This window comes from Silurus meridionalis, chromosome 17, assembly GCF_014805685.1.
Source record: "Silurus meridionalis isolate SWU-2019-XX chromosome 17, ASM1480568v1, whole genome shotgun sequence".
Classification (NCBI taxonomy): domain Eukaryota; kingdom Metazoa; phylum Chordata; class Actinopteri; order Siluriformes; family Siluridae; genus Silurus; species Silurus meridionalis.
This window is the reverse complement of record NC_060900.1, coordinates 22,384,013-22,408,042: the sequence shown is the minus strand read 5'-3', so window position 1 is coordinate 22,408,042 and position 24,030 is coordinate 22,384,013. Positions and strand designations below refer to the sequence as shown.

The 24,030-nt window shown below is 37.5% G+C and overlaps 1 protein-coding gene across 2 annotated transcripts in view; it reads right to left on the bottom strand.

Moving 5' to 3' along the window:
* Nucleotides 1-23,439, bottom strand: part of LOC124400410 (tight junction protein ZO-2) — a 57,218-nt gene extending 33,779 nt beyond the window's left edge. For both annotated transcript variants that reach the window (XM_046872224.1, XM_046872225.1), the window contains exon 1: nucleotides 23,185-23,439. Coding sequence is in view for 1 of the 2 variants with exons in the window: in XM_046872225.1 (XP_046728181.1) it covers nucleotides 23,185-23,241 (57 nt within the window). In the remaining variant the exon portion in view is untranslated. The remainder of the gene's footprint in view (nucleotides 1-23,184) is intronic.
* Between the last annotated feature and the right edge of the window lie 591 nt (nucleotides 23,440-24,030).

Here is a 24,030-nt window from a genome sequence, read left to right as displayed (position 1 = left end):
GAGAACTCCTATCTCCAATCCGCATCCCTCGCTCTCTCTGCTATGGATAGCTTCCTGAGTTATGTAATATAAATAAAATAATGGCCTACAAGCATGTACACAAACACACACGTGCTCTCTGGCTCATACAAACAATGTTAACACATACTTTACATGGTATTGTATACACACACCGTCTGTCCAGCGCTGATCTGCAAGAGTCAGTCAGACACTATATTAACAAAAGTTTGTGGACACCTGGCCATTAGATTGGTGTGTGGCTTTTGAAGATCTTATTCAACATTTATTCCTTATGTGCTGTTATAATAACCTCCACTCTTCTGGGAAGATGTTGCACTAGATTTTGGAGTGGAGATTTGTGCTCATTCAGATACAAAGGTAAAGTCAGGTACTGATTTAGTGTGAGGAAGCCTGGGGTGCAGTTAGTGTTCCAAATCATTCCAAAGGTGTTCAGTAGGGTTAAGAAAAGAGCATGACAGTGCTAATGTACAATTTATTTTTCCAGAGTTGGAGGAATTGGTCAAACTTCAGTGCACAATTCAGTGGGTTTGGTCTGAATTCCTTTTAGAGCAGGAGTAAGTCTTTAAATGGGTGTGTGAGGTTTTTCTGTCCCTTTAAGTAAGAACTCCTGATATCAACTTATGTGTATAAAACACACCAGTAACAGAATCAACCTCTTCCATTCAAACCTCTCCACCACCATGGGCAAAACCAAAGAGCTGTCAAAGGATGTCAGGAACATCTTAGACCTGCACAAGGCTGCAATGGGCTACAAGACCATCAGATTTTTGCCTTGGTCGCATGTTTTCGGTCATAGTCATGCTGGAAGACCCATCCATGACCCATCTTCAGTGTTCAATGTTGATATTCTGTCTCTCTCTGTTAAAATAAACCTACCATAAAAACTCTAGACAGTTTATTATCAGCAGGTGATCAACTAATTATTTCCCCTACTGTACTAGTAGATTACTAAATTATTCTTTTCCACAGTTAATTAATGAGACCAAAATGTTTCCACAACAATGTAAATACAAAATCCAGGTCAAACAGGCAGCAGATAACAAGGGGTGAGAGGTCAAGTAGCATTAAAATTAAATGTTTTACATGTTCAGTGAAGTAGAAAACTTAAAAGCTTCGAGGTGTGACATGAAAAAAAAGAAAGAAAAAGGCAGGGCTAAAGCAAAAAAAAACTAAAATTAGCTGCCAAAACATCCAGTTACATCGCTGCAAGCATCACTTTGTACGAAACGCATGCATGAGAGATGAAAACCTGTTACTGATTGGTAGGTAAACACATAGAAAGCAAAAAAACCATGAATGAATGATGAATAGCAGCCAGACAAAGATACCAACAGGAAATACATCATCTGGGCAAAAGTTTGTGGATACCTGACCATATGTGCTTTTTGAGTCTCCCATTCCACATTTAGTCCAAATTTGCTATTATAATAACCACCACTCTTCTGGAAAGATGTTTCAATAGCTTTTGGAGTACAGTATACTTCATTTATTCAGCCAAAAGGGTGTAAGTAAAGTCAGGCACTGATGTAGGTGAGGTGAGGAGGCCTGGGGTGCAGTCATCATTCCACAGAGGTGGACAGTAGTAAAGTAAATGTAATTCGTTACTGTACTTAAGTAGCTTTAATGCAAATCAGTACTTTACTGAAGTATTGCCATTTGGGGAGACTTTCACTTTAACTTCACTACATTTCAAAGTCAAATATCTAAATATATAAACAGCAAGCCACCAATCAGGGTAGAGTGTGCTCTCTGTTTTGAACTTGTTTTGATTGCCCTTTGGTGGTATCTACTTATCACCAACATATAGTTCAGCGTCAGTTCAACAGCAAGCAGATCATTTTGAGAATAATTATAAAAAATTAACCTTCAACCGAAAGTGGCTGCTTTCAAATCCTGTTATTTCATTTGGTTCTAAAGGAAATTGTTTAGCTTAAAGGTTTTTGCTTTAAGATAATTTTAATAGATATCATACAGTGTTTAACTCATTAATATCATTATATTAATAGATTGGTGAGCTGAGAGTAACATTAAAGTCTTTTCACATAAACTGGGATGTTTAAGCAAGAGTCTTGTGGTAATAATTGTATTAGGAACATTATAGCCATAATAAATCATAGTACTTTGGATACTTACGTACATTTGAAGGCAAATACTTTTGTATTTTTTCTTAAATGAAGGTTTAAAGGGAGCACTTTTACTTTGATTTGAGTAATATTTTGCCTACTGTATCTCTAATTTAACTCAAGTACATAGTTTGTGTACTTCATCCACCACTAGCGTTACAATTCATCCAGAAGGTCTTCAACAGGGTTAAGGTCAGAGCTCTCAATAGCTGGAGATCGTCCAATCCAACCCATGTAAACCATATGTTCTTGGGGGTGACTTGAGCAAAGAGACATTGTCATACTGGAACAGGTTTGGGTCTCCTTTTTTGAAGCGAATGAAAAATGTATGCTAATGCAATTCAATACAATTGTGTGTTTCCAATTTTGTGGTAACAGTTAAAAAAATAGAAAATAAAAAAAATAAAAACACATTCAGCTGGAAAAATTAGGTGTCTCGATTCTTTTGTCCATATAGACCGTGCTAACAATTTGTTTGTGGCTATAGAGATGATCGCTTCATAATCTTTAAATTGTGATTCCAACAGATCTAACATCTTATTATATTGAATGTAAGTCTGCTACATATTGCAGCACTGGGATTCACAGATGCAGGTACGTCATGCGGTTAGATGTTAGAACGACTGATCAACTTCCATCTTCAGGACTAAATCCCACCACTGTGAGGATTAATCAGGAAATTAAGTATCTGCTTCGAACCACATCTAATTTGTTCTGGAGCCTTTTAATTAGCAGGCTAATGTGCAGGCAACATGGAGCGAATGTCAATCAGACTCAGGAAGAAGGAAATCAAATGGATCTGATTGACAAGAAACTGTGCACGACTAAGAGCCAAAGTCTGACAGCAGATTATCCTGTGTGTTTGAAGTAATCAGAGCTGCACTAATCCACATTTCCAGGCTACACACACAAGCAAACTTACCACCTCTGTCCTCTAATACACACACTACTCTGATCCAAGCAGCTCTCGTCTTCTTCTAAGAAACTGAAACCACACAACCACACCCACACACACACACACACACACACACACACACACACACACACACACACACACACACCCTCATGCATGGCTATAATGGGCTACATTTCCATGTAATGCAAAGTTCCTGGTGAGGGTTAGGGAGTCATCCAGTCTGACCTCATCAACTGCTGACGACATTCGACTGATTCATGACCCCAGATGTGTGTGTTAGTGTGTTTGGGATATTCTAATGCATTCTATTGCACAAATTCAAATAAATAAAGATATAACATATATTCTTGATAGTGTATACTGGACATACATAATAAAATTTTTTAGCAACAGTCACTTGGAGTCAGGGGCGTGTCCAAAGGGGTGGCACGGGGTGGCACCGGACACCCCTCCAAAATATGCTGTGCCTCTCCAACAGCGCAGACTGATCAGAGTATAACATCTGCGGTGCGGGACTAATTCGGGTGCATTTAAATTCCGATGTCATACGCTAATCGACAGCGTAACGCCGCTTGAAGAAGTACACATCTACTCACTGTCTGTTTCACTGCCGATTATTTCACGTATATTTACGACGCCATTGGATTAGAGTGCTGTCAATTTCACAGCTCAAAGAGGAGAATTCGTGATTCCAATATGGCCAGAAATATCTGCATTTTTCAAACAATACAGTCAGAAAATGCAACACTTCTCAAAAAAAATTGTTCCAATTGCAAATTTTTTGGTATTCACGTGCTTATTGTTTTTTGTTTGCACCACATCAACACAAAAAAAACTGAGAAGAAAAGTCAAACATGATAAGATTTCACACAGAACTCAAAAATGGACTGGACAAAACTATTGGTACCTTGTCAAACTTGTAAGAAAGAATTGCTTTTTCAAGCATGTGATGCTCCTGTAATTTATATTTAGACACACCTGTGGCAAGTAACTCATGGCTCCATGGCATTACAGAAAAAGAAATGAGGCCTTAAAAGAAATGAACACAGCCCCTACAGTCAAACATGGTGGAGGTTTAAAGATGTTTTGGGGTTGCTTTGCTGCTTCTGGCACTGGATTTCTTGACTGTGTGAATGGTATCATGAAATCTGTTGATTACCAAAGAATTTTGAGACACAATGTAGTCACCGGTGTCAGAAAGCTGCGTCTCCACCAGAGGTCATGGATGGGTCTTCCAGCAGGACAATGACCCGAAACACCCTTCAAAAAGCACTCAGTAATGGTTAAAAAAAAGTGCTGGAGAGTGAAATGGCCAGCAATGAGTCCAGATCTGAATCCCCTAAAACACCTGTGGAGAGATCTCAAAACAGCAGGTGGCTTACATGGGATGAAGTGGAAGTTCTTGAGTGGCCTGCTAAAAAACACTGACCTCAACCCTACTGACTTTAAACAGTGTAGTTTATTATAACAGCAAATGGGAACTAAATGTGGAAGGAGTGTCCACAAACCTTTATATACAGTCCATAATAATAAATCGAACTTGTTGATTTTATAAACCTCGAGAGACAAAATCAAAGAAAGGTTATTAATAAAAAATATATAATTTCTATAGTCACCAGGTGTGAATCGAAACATCCTATTTGTACTTTTTGCCTAATAGGACACGATCACCAGCTGGAGTGAGCTCAGCTTGTCATGACAAAGGAGATGGCTATAAAAAGAGAACGCTTTCACAGTGGAACAACAAATCTGGAGCATAATGGATGACATTCACATGAGAACGGCCTTTGTTTTGTCCACTCGAACAGGGACGCCTCCAAATAAAGGCTTCACCATCGTGTGTAGGACGCAACAAGAACCCGTGATGGAAGATAATGATTGTGTTTGCCGACTACACGAGCGCACACACACACACACACACACACACACACACACACACACACACACTCTCTCTCTCTTTTTCACCTAAACAGATCAGCCCACTGGCTAATGGAGGTTACACAAAAGCATACACAATGTCAACAGAGATTAATGTAATAATTATAAAATAATAACCTGAAGTAATGCAATTTCAGAAAATATATTAATAATCGTTATTCCATATGCAGAAATTGTCTATGCAACATCTAACGTACAGCCTTGTTTATCTTACAAACCCTCATTGTATCTCATTTTAAATCTCAACCACATACATAGCTTTTTGCACACAATAAAAAACCCAACACAGTTGAAGACAAATAAAAAAAAAATATGTATCATTTGCTATTTCGCTAGCAGGCTGCTTCTAATCAGTTGTGGATAAGAAACAGACTCGGCTGTGCTTCCTCTGCATTGCTTTTTCAATTTGCTGTGTTTAATATTGCAGGACGTCAGGAGAGAACTTTAATATGATACTAATTCAGTAGCGACACATTAATTTGCCAGTTCCCAAGAATTCCCATGACGGTGAAAATTGTTTAATCACAGTTTGTGTCAGAATTACTAACTAATCCTGATTAAAGTTTCATAGCCTAAATAAATGTTGACCTTAATTCTCAAATGTGACAAAACGAATAATAGATGCTCCGTTCTAGCATTAAACAGTGTTACTGAGGTGACATGTTCACGTTATATTACATGAGATTAACATGGTGAATATACTGACAGAATAAATCTGGGGGTTTTTTGTTTTGTTTTTACATCTACAGCATTTAGCAGACACCCTCAACCAGAGAGACTTAAATTTACCTCATTCATACTCTGAGCTATGGGGTTAGAAGCTACATCATATCCACAATATTATGTCTTTTTTTTGTTGGATTATGTAAATCATATGTAAGGTATAGACCACAGCACTATTTTCAGAAATCTTGGGGAAGTCCAGGTCTTACAAAACTCAGTTGTTTAAGTGGGAAAATGGGAACTACACAATATCAGGCAGATGTTTAATGTTAATCAGTAAATATGGAAAATCTTTGGTACACATGACTTTTCCAGCTTCCCTCCAACTGAAAGTTGCAGGCACACAATTTGCTTTAGATGCCTTTGGATGCAGTAGCATTAACTTTTCCCTTCACTGGAGTGGAAGATCCTATAGAGATATAGAGCTCTGACCTCAGCCCTTTTAAACATGTTTGGGATGAATTTGAATGCTGACTGCACCCCAGGCCTCCTCACCCTACACCAGTACCTGACTTTACCAACACCCTTATGACTCAACGAGCACAAATCTCCACACCCGAATATCTAGTGGAACATCTTCCCAGAAGCGTGGAGGTTATTACAACAGCAAACAGGAACTAAACACAGAATGGAAAGTTCATCTATATGTCTATCTGTCCATGTACTAGGTGTGAGATGGACATACTAGGGGTGTATATCTAGATGCAGAAAAGATAACTGGCACATATAATCCACCAACTGAAATAAATCTTTATCTGGAGGTGAAGACGGACAGGTGTCAGCTAATTCAGACTGCTGGCACACACTCGGTGTGGCTCAGGAGAGCCTGTCAGTCAGGACTCCTGATGTAAATATCTCTTCTACAGTCTGTATAAACAGCACAACTACACAAATCTACATTCCTCCCTTCTCTGCTTCTCCTTTTGCTAATAATACCGCCTCTGAACAAGAGTCTGCAGATCAGAGATCAGTATCAGAAAGCTGACACACTACTTAAAGAGCCTGTCACATCGGCGCTCCGGCAATGTGATATAAATGATTTCATGAAGAGGCTCCTGGCCAAGAAATGTTGTAATGTAGAAAGCTGTTAATGATACACATACACACACTCTTTTCTTTAAAGAATGGTGCCATTGTAGCGGACAATTGCCTTTTATAAAAGGCAAAGTGTGTTAATGGAAATGAAAATGTGCATGGAAAAAGTCATTCGCTAGTCTATGTGCAAAAAGAAAGCTATATAGATTTAATCCCAAGATATTTACAACCATAAGATATTATTACATCAAGTACCAAAAAAAACCAAAAAAAAAAGTCAAATACTGCACAATCTCTTATGTTGTTAATTGTTGTCGTGATAATTTTATTTTCAATTTTAAAAAAATTGTGTGAAACAAAGCCCCCCTACTCCACAGCAAACCCTTATCCAGAGCTTACAAATGAGCAGGGGCGGGTTAAGGGCCTTGCTCAAGGGCCCAGAAGTGGCAGTTTGAACTTGTGACCTTCTAATCCAAAAAAAACACTTCAACCACTGAGCTACCACCTACCTACCAAAGAATGTTATAAGAATGTTCAAGAATTTATTAGACATTTTATAAGACGGTATGACTGCAAGGTTAAATAAACAATGTTATGAAAGCATTCCTTATCTCTGGACTGTTTCATAGAAAAACATTCCTAACATTATTTTACCAATTTAAAAGAATCCATTTGTTTATAACTTGTTTATATGTGCTTGCAATAATAAACCCGAACAGCGAAGACTAGTAGTTCAAATTAGGGCTGAAACTATTCCTATACTAAACTCTGGACCACTCTGGGGGTTCGTTTAGAAACTGTGTTGCCAATTCAACTTCTCGCCTTCTGTGTTCTGCGTTCTGTGTACACAGGGCTCAGAATTTACTTACAGGAGCGCACTTTTGCCCACCACGTTTTTTTTAATTTTATAAAAAACATTTTTTTGGGTGGAAAGGATCCACGAAAAGAATGCGAGTTATAAATAAAACCCCAGGACAGGTAAATACAAAAATGCTGTAAGAAAAAACAGCAAGGGGTGAGGAGAAGATCTGGCCAAGGAATACAACAGACAGTTTTCAAAGTTTGGGATTATTTCAAACTAAAATATAAAGAAAACACCATACAGTGTGTTTACCTTTTTATTTGAATTTAATTTTGCTACTTTTATTTACGATTTTTTTTATTTATATATTGTATTTGCATTTTTAAGTAATATGGCAACTAAATGCACTAAATAGGTTTAGTTTTCACAGATTGCAATTTCAGCAATTATCGACAGCAGCAGCCATAGTTCAAATGGTCTAAACTCAATATCAATAGAAAGTTTTAAGTTGCAATGGGTTTTTTATTTGAACATGAACAAATAAGAATATACATACTTATTGTAGAACATGAAAGTGGAACATTGAAAACAAGGTGTGGAACAGGGTTAATAAATAAAATAAATAAATGAATGACATTAATATTAAGCAACCAATCTACATATCTGTTTGTAGATAAAAAAAAATACATTGAGGTTTGTCAGTGGTTTAGATGTTGAACTTCTGATCGAAGAGTTGTGAGTTTGAATGCCAGCTTCATCTAGCTGCCATTACTGGGCCCTTGAGAAAGGCCCTTAACCCTCACCTGCTCAGGTGTATAATTAAGACAAACCTAAGTTCGTCTGGAATAGAGCATCTACCAAATAGCATATATGAAAACGTAACTGAATCCAAAATATATAAGGATTGTACCTGTAAAATGCATCTTTTTTGTTTCTACACTACAAATAGTAGAGAATATATTACCTTAATCCAACAATTCTCTAAAATAATAAATTGCACAATTTTTTTTGGATACTTTTGCTAAATAAAAAGTGTATTAAATGTCCAAGGCTAATGATTTGGCACAGAGCCATTTACGTATCTGGTCAATATAAAGACATTGTGACAATGAGAAATAAGATAAAAGTGGTAGAAATATCAATATCTCCCTCAGATGTGTTACTAAGGAAAGACCTGCAGCAACAAAACTGATTCAGTAATTACACTTTACAATGATAATGAACCGAACCTTACTTTTTTTACTCAGCATTTGGTCTGATATTTTGTACCAAAGAACCTAATAGAAATGTAATCAAATGACTCTGAATCAGCATCACAGTATTTCTCGCTCTCTTTTTTGTAATTAAACTAAAAGTTAAATTTATGTGTGAAAAATAAATTCCAGAAATTTCAGCACTGTCAGCAGATCTGTGAATTCTCGCGCTCCTTCTCTCAAGATCATAACTGTTTTTTTAATCCCACTCATACAGTTATTATTTATGGGTATACCTGTCTGCATGTATAACCATAAATCTAAACCAGCTAGTAAAGAAAAGCCCCGTGACCCTGACCAGGAAGATACTAAAGATGAACTGAGTGAGTCATTTGTTGCTGTACTTCTGTCAGATTATTTTTCACACTGAAACAACTCAATAGATCCCAGTTCCTTTTTAGGAAGTGTTCTAAATAAATAAAAAATAAAAAACAATAGTGCTTCTGCTATTAGTATCTGTACTTTATCGGTTAAAAGCCCATTGTATTCTCACCACACTGCAGGAATGTTAATAAGCATTATGTAAAACTGTTTCCCAGCAACAATGACAGAACATTCTAGCAAAATAAAAAAAAAAATGGTTTCCAGACATAACATGAGGAAGCATTAAATATTTCTAAAATTCAAACATTTTATTAATATCTGAATTGGGGAAAAGTGCCAGTATAGAAACCAAAGTTGCTTGGCCCATAGTTTTCAGAGGCTTGTGTGGGATATTCCAGTTGGTATCCTCTCACACCAGTGTGTGAGTGCGTGTTTGAAACCAGTCTGATACAATTTCTCAAATTCCACAAAAACAACTTAAATTTCTACTATAAACAAATAAAATGACTCAGCTATAGGCTGATTTTGTGTGTGTGTGTGTGTGTGTGTGTGTGTGTGTGTGTGTGTGTGTGTGTGTGTGAGAGAAGCTGTTATTATGATGAAAACTGAGACGCTTCAGGGAGGTGCTTAAGCAGGAGCTGGTATTTTTAGGGCATTCCTGGCCAGTGCAAGCCTTGTGATGAAGGCTGCCATTACTCTTCTCTTTTGAATCACAGGCTCGGCTATAACACATGGATTTCCCTCCGCAGCGCTTTTCACACACAGTGTCTTTTGCACTATTGTCTAAATGTCACTTACCACCAGACAGTAAAAAATATGGCCTACACAAGGGGCTGAAACTGTGGAATGCTTATCGCACTATGGAGGCACCTGGATATCATAAGTCTGAGGAAGATGGGGATATAGATGGGGAAGATGGGGTTAAAGTTCAGCACTCAGGAAAAATGTGAGCTCAAAACCCAGAGTACCAGAAAAGATCTTTCAGCATTAATCTTTTGGGGGGTTGCAAGTGGCGCAAATCATTTACTCCATCACCTACAAAATATGGACAAATCCTTATGCCTCAGACATTCATGGAGTCTATCAATTACAGCAAAGCAAGCCAATCATCAGCATTTACAAACACAAGAGGGCTAATAGCTATCATACAGGCTTCACTGTGATACAGCAATTGAGTAGCAGTTAAAAAAATGCGGTTGGCTTGAATTCAAGTCTCGAAGGAACGACATGGTTATTATACATGTAATAGAAGTGAAAAATGCACTACATTTTGGAAAAAAAATCAACAAAATCATAGTAGTAATAAGGACCTATTGCTAAAAAAAAACTAGTCCAAATAAATAAATAAGCATGAATAACTGCAAAATAGCAGAGAATATAGTCTTTAATATGCCCTCTAATCAAATAACTGAAATCAGAGTAAAAAATAAATAAAGCAGCAGTGTGTACATTTTTGAGCTTTCGTTGAGGAACCGCAATAGACAGGAACCTATATCTTTAACATGTTAATACATACCCGTTATACACGGAGAAGCTTATTTCAAGACCAGAAAAATGGCAAAACTCAGATTGACTATCTGAATGCTCAGAACCATTTCAAGGGAAGATTGCAAATATTTTTTCTAAAGATTGTCAAAATTATTATTATTTTTAAAAAAAAAATTTAGACAGCAATCTAGACTTTTAATAAATATAAACCACAACTTTAAACCCAAACTCTCTCACACAGAAACAGGACCAGAGGAATGCAAGTCATGTGATCAGTCCCTCGGCCTAATTATGCTGATGCTGTGGCTGCCACTTCACTGCATGATTAGTCTTGCCCTAACTAAAATAACTCCCTGTGCTAAAAAATAGGTCAGGCCCTGATTTCTGAACAATGCCACTGGGAAAATAACGCCCTGGCTCTGACTTACAGATAAGAGGAAGAAGAGGATGTACAGTGATGTTCCTCATCGGAACAGAGTGTGATTAGGAAGCTGTGTGTGACGCATACAAAAGCGTGCATTCAGAGGCTTCACCTACTTCCTACATGTTGCAAATTTCCCATTATGACATCACTTAAAATGCTAAAAAAAAATTATTACAATACTTCCAACTGCTTCCTTTTCTTTAATAAATACACAGGCACACACTGTCCTATCTACAAATCTATTATTACCATTTTCAACATTTACACAAAACAACACCCTTATGTAGAGTTCATTCAGCAACTATGAACACTTTATGGGTTTGTTTGCATTTTAGTTCAGTTTAGTTTGCACGTCGCTTTTCGTTTCACAGATATTACATCCAGGCTGCGTTAGAACTCCAGGGCCGGGCCCTATCGAGGAAAATGATAAAGAAAGAATGAAGCAAAGCGTTCTTTCCAGCAAAACATGGCCTTTACCTGAAACAACATCCTAAGAATTCATACCGATGTGTTCGTCTTTTGATCTTGGAATGTACCTAGTGCATGCCAATCTACCAACATGGACCTAACTGAATCTCCCACTCATACATGCACCAAAACAACCAGACTTTGTTTCTCTGAAGTATTATCCGGTGCATTTCTTGTTTATGGTAGAACGCTGTTGTTTCTTCTCACACTAAACACAGAGTATTGAACCACAGCAGGTCTATTTACATAAGCCGGTTTGCATCCTGATACTACAGTAACCCGAGTCTTGAAACCTGCATACTCTCAGTACATGCATATGTGTGTGTGTGTGTGTGTGGGCTCTGCAGCCCAGATGGAGCAAGATTTCAGAATTAAAGTCCACCCATGAAAACACCTTGCACCCTGTCCAGAAGACTGGAATGTGTGTTTTTATATAACAGGTGCATGTTAAAATCCGTCTGTGGTGCGCAATATAGTGAGCTTACCTGCAGCATGAACCGAACGGCCATAATGCTCCCTTCTCATCCTGCTTTACATTTCACCAGCATTAATAGAACAAGAAAATTACCAAAAACATAACAGATCGTAGTTCACCTGTATTCCTGTATTAATACCACAAGCAATCAACTGGAACAATTATAAAAACAAGCATCTACAAGGACAAATAAAGTGTCTTGTTCTACCCACTGAGCTCCCCAGCGGCCAATCAGGTAAAGGGTGTCTGTTGTTCGCTGTAAGGTAATCTGATGGACACCGGACACTCTCACTTCGTAGACCACACACACTAAACTACGCCCCCAAGGGGCAAATGTTTTCTACTGGACAATAACCCACAGACTGAGCGGCCCCTGTGGACAGGCACGAGCCTCGCCATTATACTTTCACAGCTTTAATGTTGAGTGTGTACGTGCTTTCACTTCAGACAGAGGCTCCCTTCAAAGGATTTCTGGATACAAAATGAAAAAGAAAACTTGGAACCGGAGCTCAGCAACCTCTCAGCATTCTTGAGCCTCTGGAGTTTGGGATCATTCCAGTTTGAGTTCTGTACAGAAGAAGTGCATCTTAGTGCAGATTTGAACCTTAGAACTAGTGAGAGTATGAGCTGACATACTGCTGTATTTTGGGAAACAAGAAAAAGTGCTGAAAGAGTGTGAATGGAGCACAGGTTTTTTTTTTAAACAGCACAAGCTTGATCACATCAAAACACAATAAATACACAGATCTGATTATTATTACCATGCCACAGTGCAACGTTTTTCAAAGAAATATCACAATAAATCAAGCAACATAGGCTTTAATATGATCTCTCTCAAAATTGCATACAAGAGATAATCAACTATTAATATTTCATTTAAAGAAATTCAGAAGAAAAATTATAACAAGAAAATAAAAGTGTCATTGTCATTTAATATGGGAATTAAAAGATTAAATACTATTTATGATGTTTTCGAGGCAATCAGAGTTTGCAAAGGCAGAACATCAGATAGATATTTGATAGGCCAGTTATAAATTAACAAAGAAATATATTTATTTACTGCAAACAGTCAGCAAACCAACAAGTCAAAAACAACAGGTTACAATAATAAAAGTGAAATTATTTTATTTTACCTAACATACTGAAGATGCTGCATGAGTGAATGATGTGTATAATGAAATGAGTTTAGGGATGGAGGAGTGTGCATTATATGACTAAATTAAAGCAGCTCATACAATATTAACAAAGTTAAAAGGAGCTATACAACAAAACCGTATATCTTATATATAATATATATATTACATAAAAGCACAGATTTCAGAAAATATGTGTTATTTTTGTATAATAACATGGCTCAGTGGCTTCCACAGTTCAACATTTAGTTCATCATGGTGATGATCATGGCAAGAAAAGTCATTGTTTCTTATAGATAAAACCCTAATACCATGGTGCTGCACTCCAAGTTTACTCTGAACTTTCCAAAGCGTATCCTCTATATGTCATGTTGCACATTTTTTTGCCTTCTCCGATCTTCTCCTGATGATGGCCAGAATTCTGTACTTAAGATTCAGAAACATGCTGGAAATGTGCACAACTGTTCTCTGAAGTGTCTTATTGACTTCACTGTAAAATAAATCATTTGTAAAGTTGCACATTGTGTATACCTGTGTGGTGAACAAAAATGCAGATAAACCTACATGCGCCATTAGGGTGGTGTCTATCTAACATTTTTGAGGGACTCTACAGTCGCAGCCTTTTTACAAAAGTTAAAAAGAGTTGTACAGTTTCTCAGTAACATGCTAAATTTTTATTTAATTCATTTTACGACTAAGTGACATTATAATGTTTATAGCTGTTATAAAGTATGTGCTCAAGGTGGTGGACTTAAGATCAGCAGATTGTGAGTTCAGATCTCAGTGCTGCCACTGCTGGGCCCTTAAGCCAGGATCTAAACCCTCTACTGTCCAGATGTATATACAGTATGAGAATTCTAAATCGCAATGGATAAGGGGTTCTACCAAATGCCTTGAATGTCAGTGTAAATGTAAGGTGGCTAAATACAAAAACTAAACAGCACCTTGTTTAGACCATTTTTATAGTAAATGCATTCCTTAATAAATAATATTTGCTATTAGAAAAAGTTTTCCATAACTTAATATCTTATCCAATATTTATTTCAAAATAACACATTTTTCCCATTTATATGATTATAATTTACACTATTTGGCCACTTCTATGAATAAGGGAACATTCATGAAACCTAATAAACTTATTAATCTCTTAATTACCCTCTTTAGTTTCTCCTAATGAAGCATTTAGTGCAGGACTACTACATATTTAGTATTTGTAGTAGAAAAAGACCTTGTCATTGTCAAGCTCTGGAGGATCGCATGTTGTTAACAGGATTTATTTGCAAATAGACGTCTCCTCAGAAAAGTATTAAAACTAGTGATAGAATGTGCATGGTTGACTTTTTTAGACAAGTTTTAAAAGCTCTCTCCCGCCTTCACACAGCTCCTCTCAGACACTCTCACCGGTCACGCTCGGCCTGTGTTGGGGTTTTATTGAGGCACAATGGATTCTATTGAGTGAGAGCATCTCACAACGCTGGAATAAACAACCTCTTATTCATTTCCCTGATCCCTCGGGTTCACAGTGACTCACTTTGCTCTTCGTCCTCATCCCCCTCATCCTCCTCCTCCTCCCAGCTGTCTGAGATCGGACTCACTAAATGAGGCCCGGATTTGCTCACATGTTTGAAATTCCTCGCGGATTGTGGTATGTTCAAAAATAGATAGTATCAGGGCGTGTGTATACAGTGTATCTCTACGATATGTGCATTGGTTGCAGTTGTGTTCAAAAATCTGCTCATCATTCAAACAAGATTAGAAAAGAAAATGTTAGAATAGTGAAATTGGTGTATGTTGGAACAAATTAGCAAAAAATAACAAAATATATTTGATGTGACAGAAATGATCTTATATGTTGTCTGCTTTTCTTATTACCATCATATCCTTTAAGCTCAATTTGGATCCTTGTAGTTTATATATTTCTCCTCTTCTAACTCTTCTAGATCTTTCTTTAAATCTGGTGTGGATGTCATAGCAAACTGGATTTTTTTTTGTTTTAACTTCTATTAAACACTATTTTTGTAGACAAAGTGTATAACAAATACATGTGGAGGCTTTGCAAACCTTTGCACCTGTCTATATATACCGTAATTTCCAGACTATTAAGCGCACCCAAATACCCAAATATAAATTTTACAAAGATTTTTATTTTGAACATAAATAAGCCGCACCTGTGCCTACATTGAAACTAATGAACTTTACACAGGCTTTAATGAAAGACAGTGTCTGTTACACGGCTTGTATCTAAACAGTAGCCTACCAAGAAAGTCATTGTTCACTGTCTTCCTCCTTCCTTTCACAACAATTTCTCTCAGGAGTTTATCTTTTGGCATCGTCGTGCGTTTAAAAATCACCATCGGTAAATCTTTTCTCCCGATGCCGTGCAGCTCAGAACACAGGTGAAGTGCGTTTTTTCATGCCCGGTTGTTTTCAGCGGGACGAATGATTCGCTTTTCCTGTAGACAGTCCGAGTGAGTGGCAGGTCAAACGTCAGAGGAACCTCATCTATATTTATGATGTGGTGCGGCCCGATTCAGTGGGAGCGCATCTGATTTAATATACAGAGTTTCATTGGGTCACCTGAACCCGTTCCGCAATTTCATTGGTCTAATGTTATAGGGCTCAGTTTTTTGGCTTGAAGTTTGTGAAACCAGGAAAAACCCAGGAAAAATCCATAAATTGGCCGCTTCATTGTTTAAGCCGCGGGGTTCAGCGTGGAAAAAAAGTAGCGGCTTATAGTCCGAAAAAAATACGGTGTATATACATATTTTATGGTACAAAATCAATACTAATAATTTCATGGAAGCAGTACACATTGTGAAATAGCGGATCGTTAAACGGCAAAACACCATTAAACAAATAAACAAACCTTACACTTCTAATTGTAAGGTTTTTGCATCAGAGGATACTCCCTCAGGACACCACTATCAGCTCTGCTATCGAATGTTCAGGATCCGTTCATTGTTCCTCCAAGAATCTGCAGGAAGTCAGAGGCTCTCGTCAGGCGATACAGACTAACATGGCCCAACGTGCCACCAAAGTGCTGCACTCTAATATACGGCAATTATTTTAAATACTCAGTTTATCATTGTTACACTATTCAAGAACAAAAAAACAATACCCTTTTGTGAGAACAACTGCATTGTTGCCAAAACAACGAGAAAAAATCCGTTTGTAATTAAAGTGCTTCCCGGGGGAAATCAAAATATTAAGTCTGTATAAAAGTGATGCCTGCCGGCTTCAGAAGACATCCTGTTACTGCAAATTCGTGGGAGTGTGCAGAATATAAATTGGTTTAATTTACTGAAATTAACACGGAGATTAAAAAAATGATAGTCACCACGCCCTGATGAAATGAGTCATGAACGATGGAAAACCTTTTCTGTCATTTCACCATGAAACCATCAGAAGAGTGAGTGTTTATCTACTCAGATATCTCGGCTATCATCTCTACGATAGCGGTTCGGTGCTGATCTCACAGTTTGACATTGGAACTCAAAGGCGTAGCAGAGATCAGAGAGAAAAAAACAAACTGCACGAGGAGTAGTCTGTAAATGTTTCTCATCCGGTGGGAGAACAGATATTGCTGAGGGCCATTTGTCATGCTCTGAAAGGAAATAACAACTTTGGAACCACAAAAAAAAATTAAAATAAAAAATTAATATATATACTGTATATATATATATATATATATATATATATATATATATATATATATATATATATATATATATATATATATATATATACCTATCATGGACATTGACTTGGTAAATAAGAACAAAGTTCTGAACACCAATCATGAGGATTTTAAAGTTCATCAGGAGTAAAAATGAAACAAAGTCAACCACTATGTAGCACAAAGGTAAAAAAATAAAAAAAATAAAATAAAAAAAATAGACCTAGACCACTTGTGAAGGAAGACAAACACCGTGAGGTAACTGCCAGCTGCGGTGAGAAGTATAATCCTCCCACAGGCCCATCATTACAAGCAGAAAGGAAAAAAATAAAATAAACGGATCAAGTTTAATCCTTTAATAGGTTTGTTCAAACACCCATTATCTCCCTTACAGGCATTTTTTTCACGCAGGGACTGAAACTGGGCGTCGCCTTACAGCACGGCTCCGATTTGAATATGTACTCGTATATATGAAAAAAAGCCTGCAGATGTTTGATTGTGTAAGGTGAGGTATTTGTTTAGGTAGACCGCAGCTTATATTACTGGGCTTTCTGCTGCAACAAGGCAGTACAACACAGACTGAAACGGTAACAATTATATTATTGCGTAATTAAGATCGCAAAATCACATGAATCGCAATTATTTAGCAAATTACTGGGTACAATAATGCATGATGTAATGACGTACAAGACGTTTGTAGTTCTTTCCCTAAAACCTGCCACAAAGCTGGAAGCACACAATTAAACGGAATGTCTTAAATGCTATAGATTACACTTTTTCTTTACTGCAATCAAGAGGCCTACAACTGTTCCATCATGACAATAACATTGTGTGCAACTCAAGCTTCGTAGAGAAGAGGTTGGAAATAAAAAACGGATGAACTGGAATGCATACTGCACTAGACATGACAGTCTGGAGCGCTAATGCTCTCACAGCAGAATCAGCTGATCAGGTGTTCGTATACATTTTGCCATAAATTTAAAATCTTGTATGGTTTTTACAATAACAACGTTCCTTTAAAATTATAAGCGGCCTGTTCTAATAATGTTAATGATAATGTTCCGCATCAGAACATTGTAGCAACATTCTGGAACGTTATGGGAACATTCACATTAACGTCCCTAAAAAGCTAGAGGAAAACTTTTAAATGGCATCTTAGAAATTTCTAAATTGTTACATAAAAATTTTCTAACCACCCTGCATTGGCTTTTTTAAATTTTTGGAAGGGTCATGAAAAAGTGAAGAAAAGAGTGACAGCGTATGTAGGACGTTTTAAAGACAAGGTGAGGGAGGCACCAGAAAGGAGGAAAAGAGGAAGGTCAATGAGGAGGTTTATGGATGTGGTAAGGGAAGACGTTTTCTTGTTGGTTTAACAGAGGCAGATGTAGAGGACAGGGGGTATGGAGACGGATGATCCGCTGTGGCAACCCCTAATGGGAGAAGCCGAAAGAAGAAGAAGAAGAAAAGAAGAAGAAGAAGAAGAAGAAGAAGAAGAAGAAGAAGGAAGGGTCATGAACATTCAGGCAAACAGAAACAAGAATATGTTCGTCCAGATTCAGTCTTTCATAAAGAAACAAGTGACCTCAGACCTACACTTTTGTTTTCTTCACTTCCAGAATGGGCAAACACGGAGTTTAACCCACAGGGTTCAAGTTCATCCACTCAAAAAGGGGAAGAGGTGCAGGCAAAAAGCACCAAAGCAAATCTCAACAGCATTATCTATACATATAGAGTGAAGCAACTCCAGATCTCAAGACCAGTAGCTGCCCAAATAAATGGGAAGCTTGTGATTTAACAGCCTTAATTTAACCGAGATCAATTATCAATAGATCCTTTTTTCTGGACCTGACAGATTAATCTTGATCCCCAACTTCTGGATGGCTGGATGTGCTCTTCAATTGGAAACGATTAACTGCAGCTGAGGATTACCATTAAGGGTTAAACTCAAGAACCATGAAAACTGTTGCAACTGTCCATCGGTGAACAGATGATAACCTTAACAATGATAGAACTATAATGATTGGGTAAAAGGTTCAGGGTTTCTTCCTCATACCATCTCATGGAGTTGTCATTGCCAACCTCACTACTGGTTCACTCATTAGGAAAAAATGTATGATGCAAAAAAAAGGTATATTTGCAATTGAACATGATACATTTCTGTCGAACTCTCTATCTAAGGTGTAGTGGAGGCTAATTGATCTGTACACAGTATGAGACAAACACAAACACAACAAAAATGCAAAGAGTCTTCATGTGCCTGGAACAAAACAAGCTGCACCATGGGAACTCACCACTTTTACAGACAATCACGCCAAAAAACAACTTCTCTTCAAACACACTATGATTCATACTTTTCCAAAGTACAGAACAAAACACGCTGATGCCAAAAAAAAAAACCTTCCAAGAAATAGAGAACATTCTAGTACAGCATTAAGAAAAGTACGATCACAACAGGAAATAAAAAGGCAAAATGATGCTGGGAAAATGAAAGGAAACCGGGGAAGGGGGAGATCAGGTCATTTGGAAGATTAAGCCTAATTATAAGACCTCCCTCTTCACATGCTTCCGGGGGTCTGCGAGGATAGAGCCCAGCTGCTTGAAAACCGCACAGTCAGATCTCACATGTCTGTGACTCAGACTGTGAGAAGACCGAGTGGTTCAGCGCCTCCCACCAGCTGTCTGTGTAACTGGAACCATTAGGATATAAAAGGTTAAAAGTGACTTAAGATCAGGACTCTGTTATATATACACTGTATGGACAAAAGTATTGGGAAAGCTGAATTTTACAGCCATATGTGGTTCTTCTCTAAAGTTCTTATATAAACTGTATAGAAAGTCTTTGATTGTGGTAGCATTAAACTTTTACCTGTTCCAGCATGACCACGCCCCTGTGTACAAAGCAAGCACTATAAACAAACTGTTCATAGGGGTTCAATTAAAAGATCTTGAGTGGCCTGCTAGAGAGCTTTGTCCTCAACCCTGATGAACTGGATCACTGACTGTACCCCAGGCCTCCTCACCCTACATCAGAACCTGACTTTACTATCACCCTTGTGGCTGGATGAGCAAAAATCTCCAAAATCTAGTGGAACATCTTCCCAGAAGAGTGGAGGTTATTATAACAGCAAATAGAGACTAAATGTGGAATGGGATGCTTAAAAAGCACATACTAATCTTATGGTCATATGTCCACAAACTTTTATAAATGTAGTGTTCATAGTTACATTTCAATGTTATAGGAAGCACGCAAAGCAAGTTAGTTCCTGCGATAACATATATTGGACGCTTTATAACAAGTGCGTCCATCGCCAGCATCTTTATTTTTTTCTTGAAGTTACTACGGTAAATAAATGCTGTGGAAATGCCACTTGTCATGTAACCTGAGCAACCTGGAAGACTTTTCTTGACTCTTGAAAAGTTGTGGAAACTGGAGACTCCTTCTACAGATGCCACTTAGACAAAAACTATTAACATACACATTTTTAACTGATTTACATGAAGCGTGAGCCACACAGGTCCATGTGCATATTATTGCTCTAAAAACTATAAAGGTATTAGAGTAGTTTGTCTGCAGCAAAATCCACTGTCCGAGCTGATGTTATAGAAAATATATTAACACTTTCTGACCAATCAGATTTGATTACTCAACAACACTATGATATAAAAGAGCATAAAATGTATTATCGTTTATTTTTAGTTTAATTTAGTAAAAAAAAAAATCCTAATTAAATAAAGACTATTCAAGATTTTTTTTTATAATTTTTTTTTACCTTTTTTACTTTTTTAATGCTGATCCATACAGGATACAGCTTTCTGGCTGCAGAATCTGATTCTGTCATGCTTTATTAAAAAAGTGCACTACATACAGTATGTTATAAACACCTCATTTATCAGTCTACAATAAAAAAATAAGTGTTTGAATATAATGTTTTCAGTACAAAATGTTTCTTTAGGTACTTGTTGCTGGCAAGAAATAAAGTTGGTCAACCTTATACTAGACCTAACAAAACATGTAATGCCTTACGAAGGGGTAACGGGATGTAATTTATCAAAGTACTGACACTTTTGAAGAGGAAGGTCTTCAGCAGCCTGCTATGCATTATAAAATCACCCAGATGTGCTCTGGTGAGTTGCTGTAAACATACAGACAGGTTCCTTGCTGTGATAATTTGACAATCTCATCCTGACATATACACCTTGCTCAATAATGGGACTCATAATCCCCAACCTAAGCCGTTCCTCACTGTGCCAAGCCAGACAGACAGTAATGAGCTCGAGGAGTGTTCGCCAGGGATTCTCACACACACACACACACACACACACACACACACACACACACACACACACACACAATTTCAGCCGTCCTCTAGGATGACGCAACACTGCCCAATATTTAAAAAATTTAAAAACGAAGGTTTACAAGTTCATAAAAGTTTATTTAAATGTATAATAAAGACTAAAGCCTAAAAGGGGGTGTGGCCAAATAGGTGGCCCTGGATGTCAGGTGCCAGCCTAGAAGCCTCCCACTTACCCCATCTCTGACTTCAGGTGCACTGCTCACTCCATAAATTAGATCTTGAAATCCTTGTTGTAACATTGTAAATATAGTCAGGTTACTGGCACTGACCTGACAGAAATCAATGCGTTGGGAAGCGAGTTTAATTTCTAACAAAACTGTGTCACAATTAATGGCACCCCCACATTTAGTACATAGTTTGTGCCACCGCTCTATAATGCTTGAAGAGATATGAAAAAAACCTCTCTTGAGAACCCTCTTCTCAGCACAACAAACAGGTTTTTAATAGTGTTTAGTTTAGAGGACTGTTGGGGTCATATCAAAGTGGAATTCAGTGGACACTGAACCATTTTGAGTTTATTTTGGATTATCATTTGGCTGGAAGATCCAATCATGACCCAGTTACAGATTCTTGGCAGACACTGACAGATTTTAATTTTTAAATCCACTTGTAATTCATGGAATCCAAAGAGTCAACAACCTCACAGATCTGCCACCATATAAAACATGCATCGGTTTTCTTATAGCAAATCAGAAATGCCAGAAAGCTCTAATTTTGCCTCATCTAACCACTGATGTTCTGACTTACCTTCTGGTGGTGGCAAATACATTGGTTGATCACGTTATCTGTCGTGAAATGTTCTTCCTAATAAGCTTTTCCAGCATTACCTTGTTAATTATTGACCTTACAAGGTCATCTTTAGGTATGTGGCTGTTTTTAAGGCATTGCCTAACGTATGGAAGCAAACAAAAGTTTGATTGCAAAGACATGCTCATTCACAGACTTCAAATGAAAAAGGGCAGACACGTTTAAAGTGTGCGACTTTCTCCTGCACAGTCATACCACAGTCATACCTAAGCATACATTTGGTGCTATTTATTTTAATATGTTCACTGATAAATTCGAGAACTTGTTTAGTATGTGTATTCTCAAATCTTCCCTATAATAATGAATGACTAATACAAAATGAAGTCAAATACAAAATATGTAAATATGCAAGTTAAATTCGAGTAATAAAAAAGTCTAGAGGAGCCAGTCATAAAAGCAAAAAAGAAGAAAAAAATGAATTCTGTAATTATATATTTTCTGATAATATATTTTACTACAATTTTCCAAAATATTATCCAGTCTTTGTTTTTTAGGTGATTTCTTCTGCCCAGACAATGCAACCTTGTCTGGAATATAATTAGGTGGTGCCACCCTATAGGGTGTTCCTGGCCCATCTTTGCCACCTTTTCACTACATAATGTTCAGCACATTGTAAAGTTTAACAAAATGGCAAACTCAGGTAAGAAGAATAAAAACTTTTTAACACTTCAAGCAACACAAACAGGAACAGGTTGCACATGCAAGGGACAAGACTCATGTGAATGCCAGCATTAACCAAGGGCGAGCTGGACTCAAACCTATATAAAACATATATTACTTGGAAAAATGTATTCAAATGGAAAAGAAAACTGCAATTATGTGCAGGTCCAAAGTTAAACCCCTGTCAATGTGGTGTTCAACAACAGCTGGACACAAAGAGGGAAGAAAACGCAACAGGTGGATATAAAAGATACGGACCGAATCCCAAATCCACGCCTTTAGAACGTATAGGGTTCTACATAGTGTATATACACCACCATTATCATACCCTACATAGTGCACATATCTAGGGAACACAACGCCGTTTGGGATTGCCATGATTGAACATTCCACTAAGTTTTTTTGCTGGATGGCATTCTCAATCTGACCTATTTGAATTCATTCTTTTCGTAAAAACAACAATGTCGCTATTCAATAAACACTTTGCGATTATAAACAATATATTTTAAATACTTTTAAAGGCGCAATTAAATCCATACACGTCTTGTAAGTCTACTTACTCCTCCATTCTGGTTTTTATTCGAATACGCAGTTCTTCCTCCTCCTTTGACAGGCATCCTGGGCTCTTCAGGAAACAATATATGTATGTCAGAAATTAGTTCACGTGTAAACGTCTTCTTCGAAGTCCTTATTTTGTTAAACTACGCATGGCAACTGTCAAACAGTCCTAACCTTCCTCTGATCCCTACAGCCGCTCGTTAGTACTTTCTATAATGTTGACTGACTGAGACCCATTTCACACCGAGCGACTTTCAACCAAGCCAGCCCACTTCACGATCATACCGTGACTCGAAACGGGACAGGGGGGTTGTTTCACCTTAATCGGACAATCTCAACAAAACCACAAAATATAAAGAATAAAACAAAAAACACATTAAGATCGATATGCAAAAACGTGTCTATTTACAGACTTCACGTAAAAGATTCTGACGCGTTTAACGAGTGCGAGTTTTTCCCTGCACTTTGCCACACCTCTTTCTCCTTTAAAATGGACTCGTCCAGCTGGCAGCGTTGATTTAACTGTTCTCTCAGAAAGTTAGATGGTAGCAAGCAGATCGGACTGTACAGTATGTCAGGCAGGAGAGTGTACGACAGAAGTACCCAAGTATTCATTTAGTGTATCTGATTTTAAAGTTTAATATCTACTGATGAAATTCGAAATAATATAGTGGTGTAAATGGCCATCTAATTTGACCTATAGTAATGTAACACTGACAGGAATCTAATGCAGGCAGTTTCATAACCAGTTAAACCAGTTCTAATTCTGAAACCACAGTCTGAAATATGTAAATCTTGATATCAACTTTGCAGTATACAAATACCTATCTTCAAGCTATCATTAAACA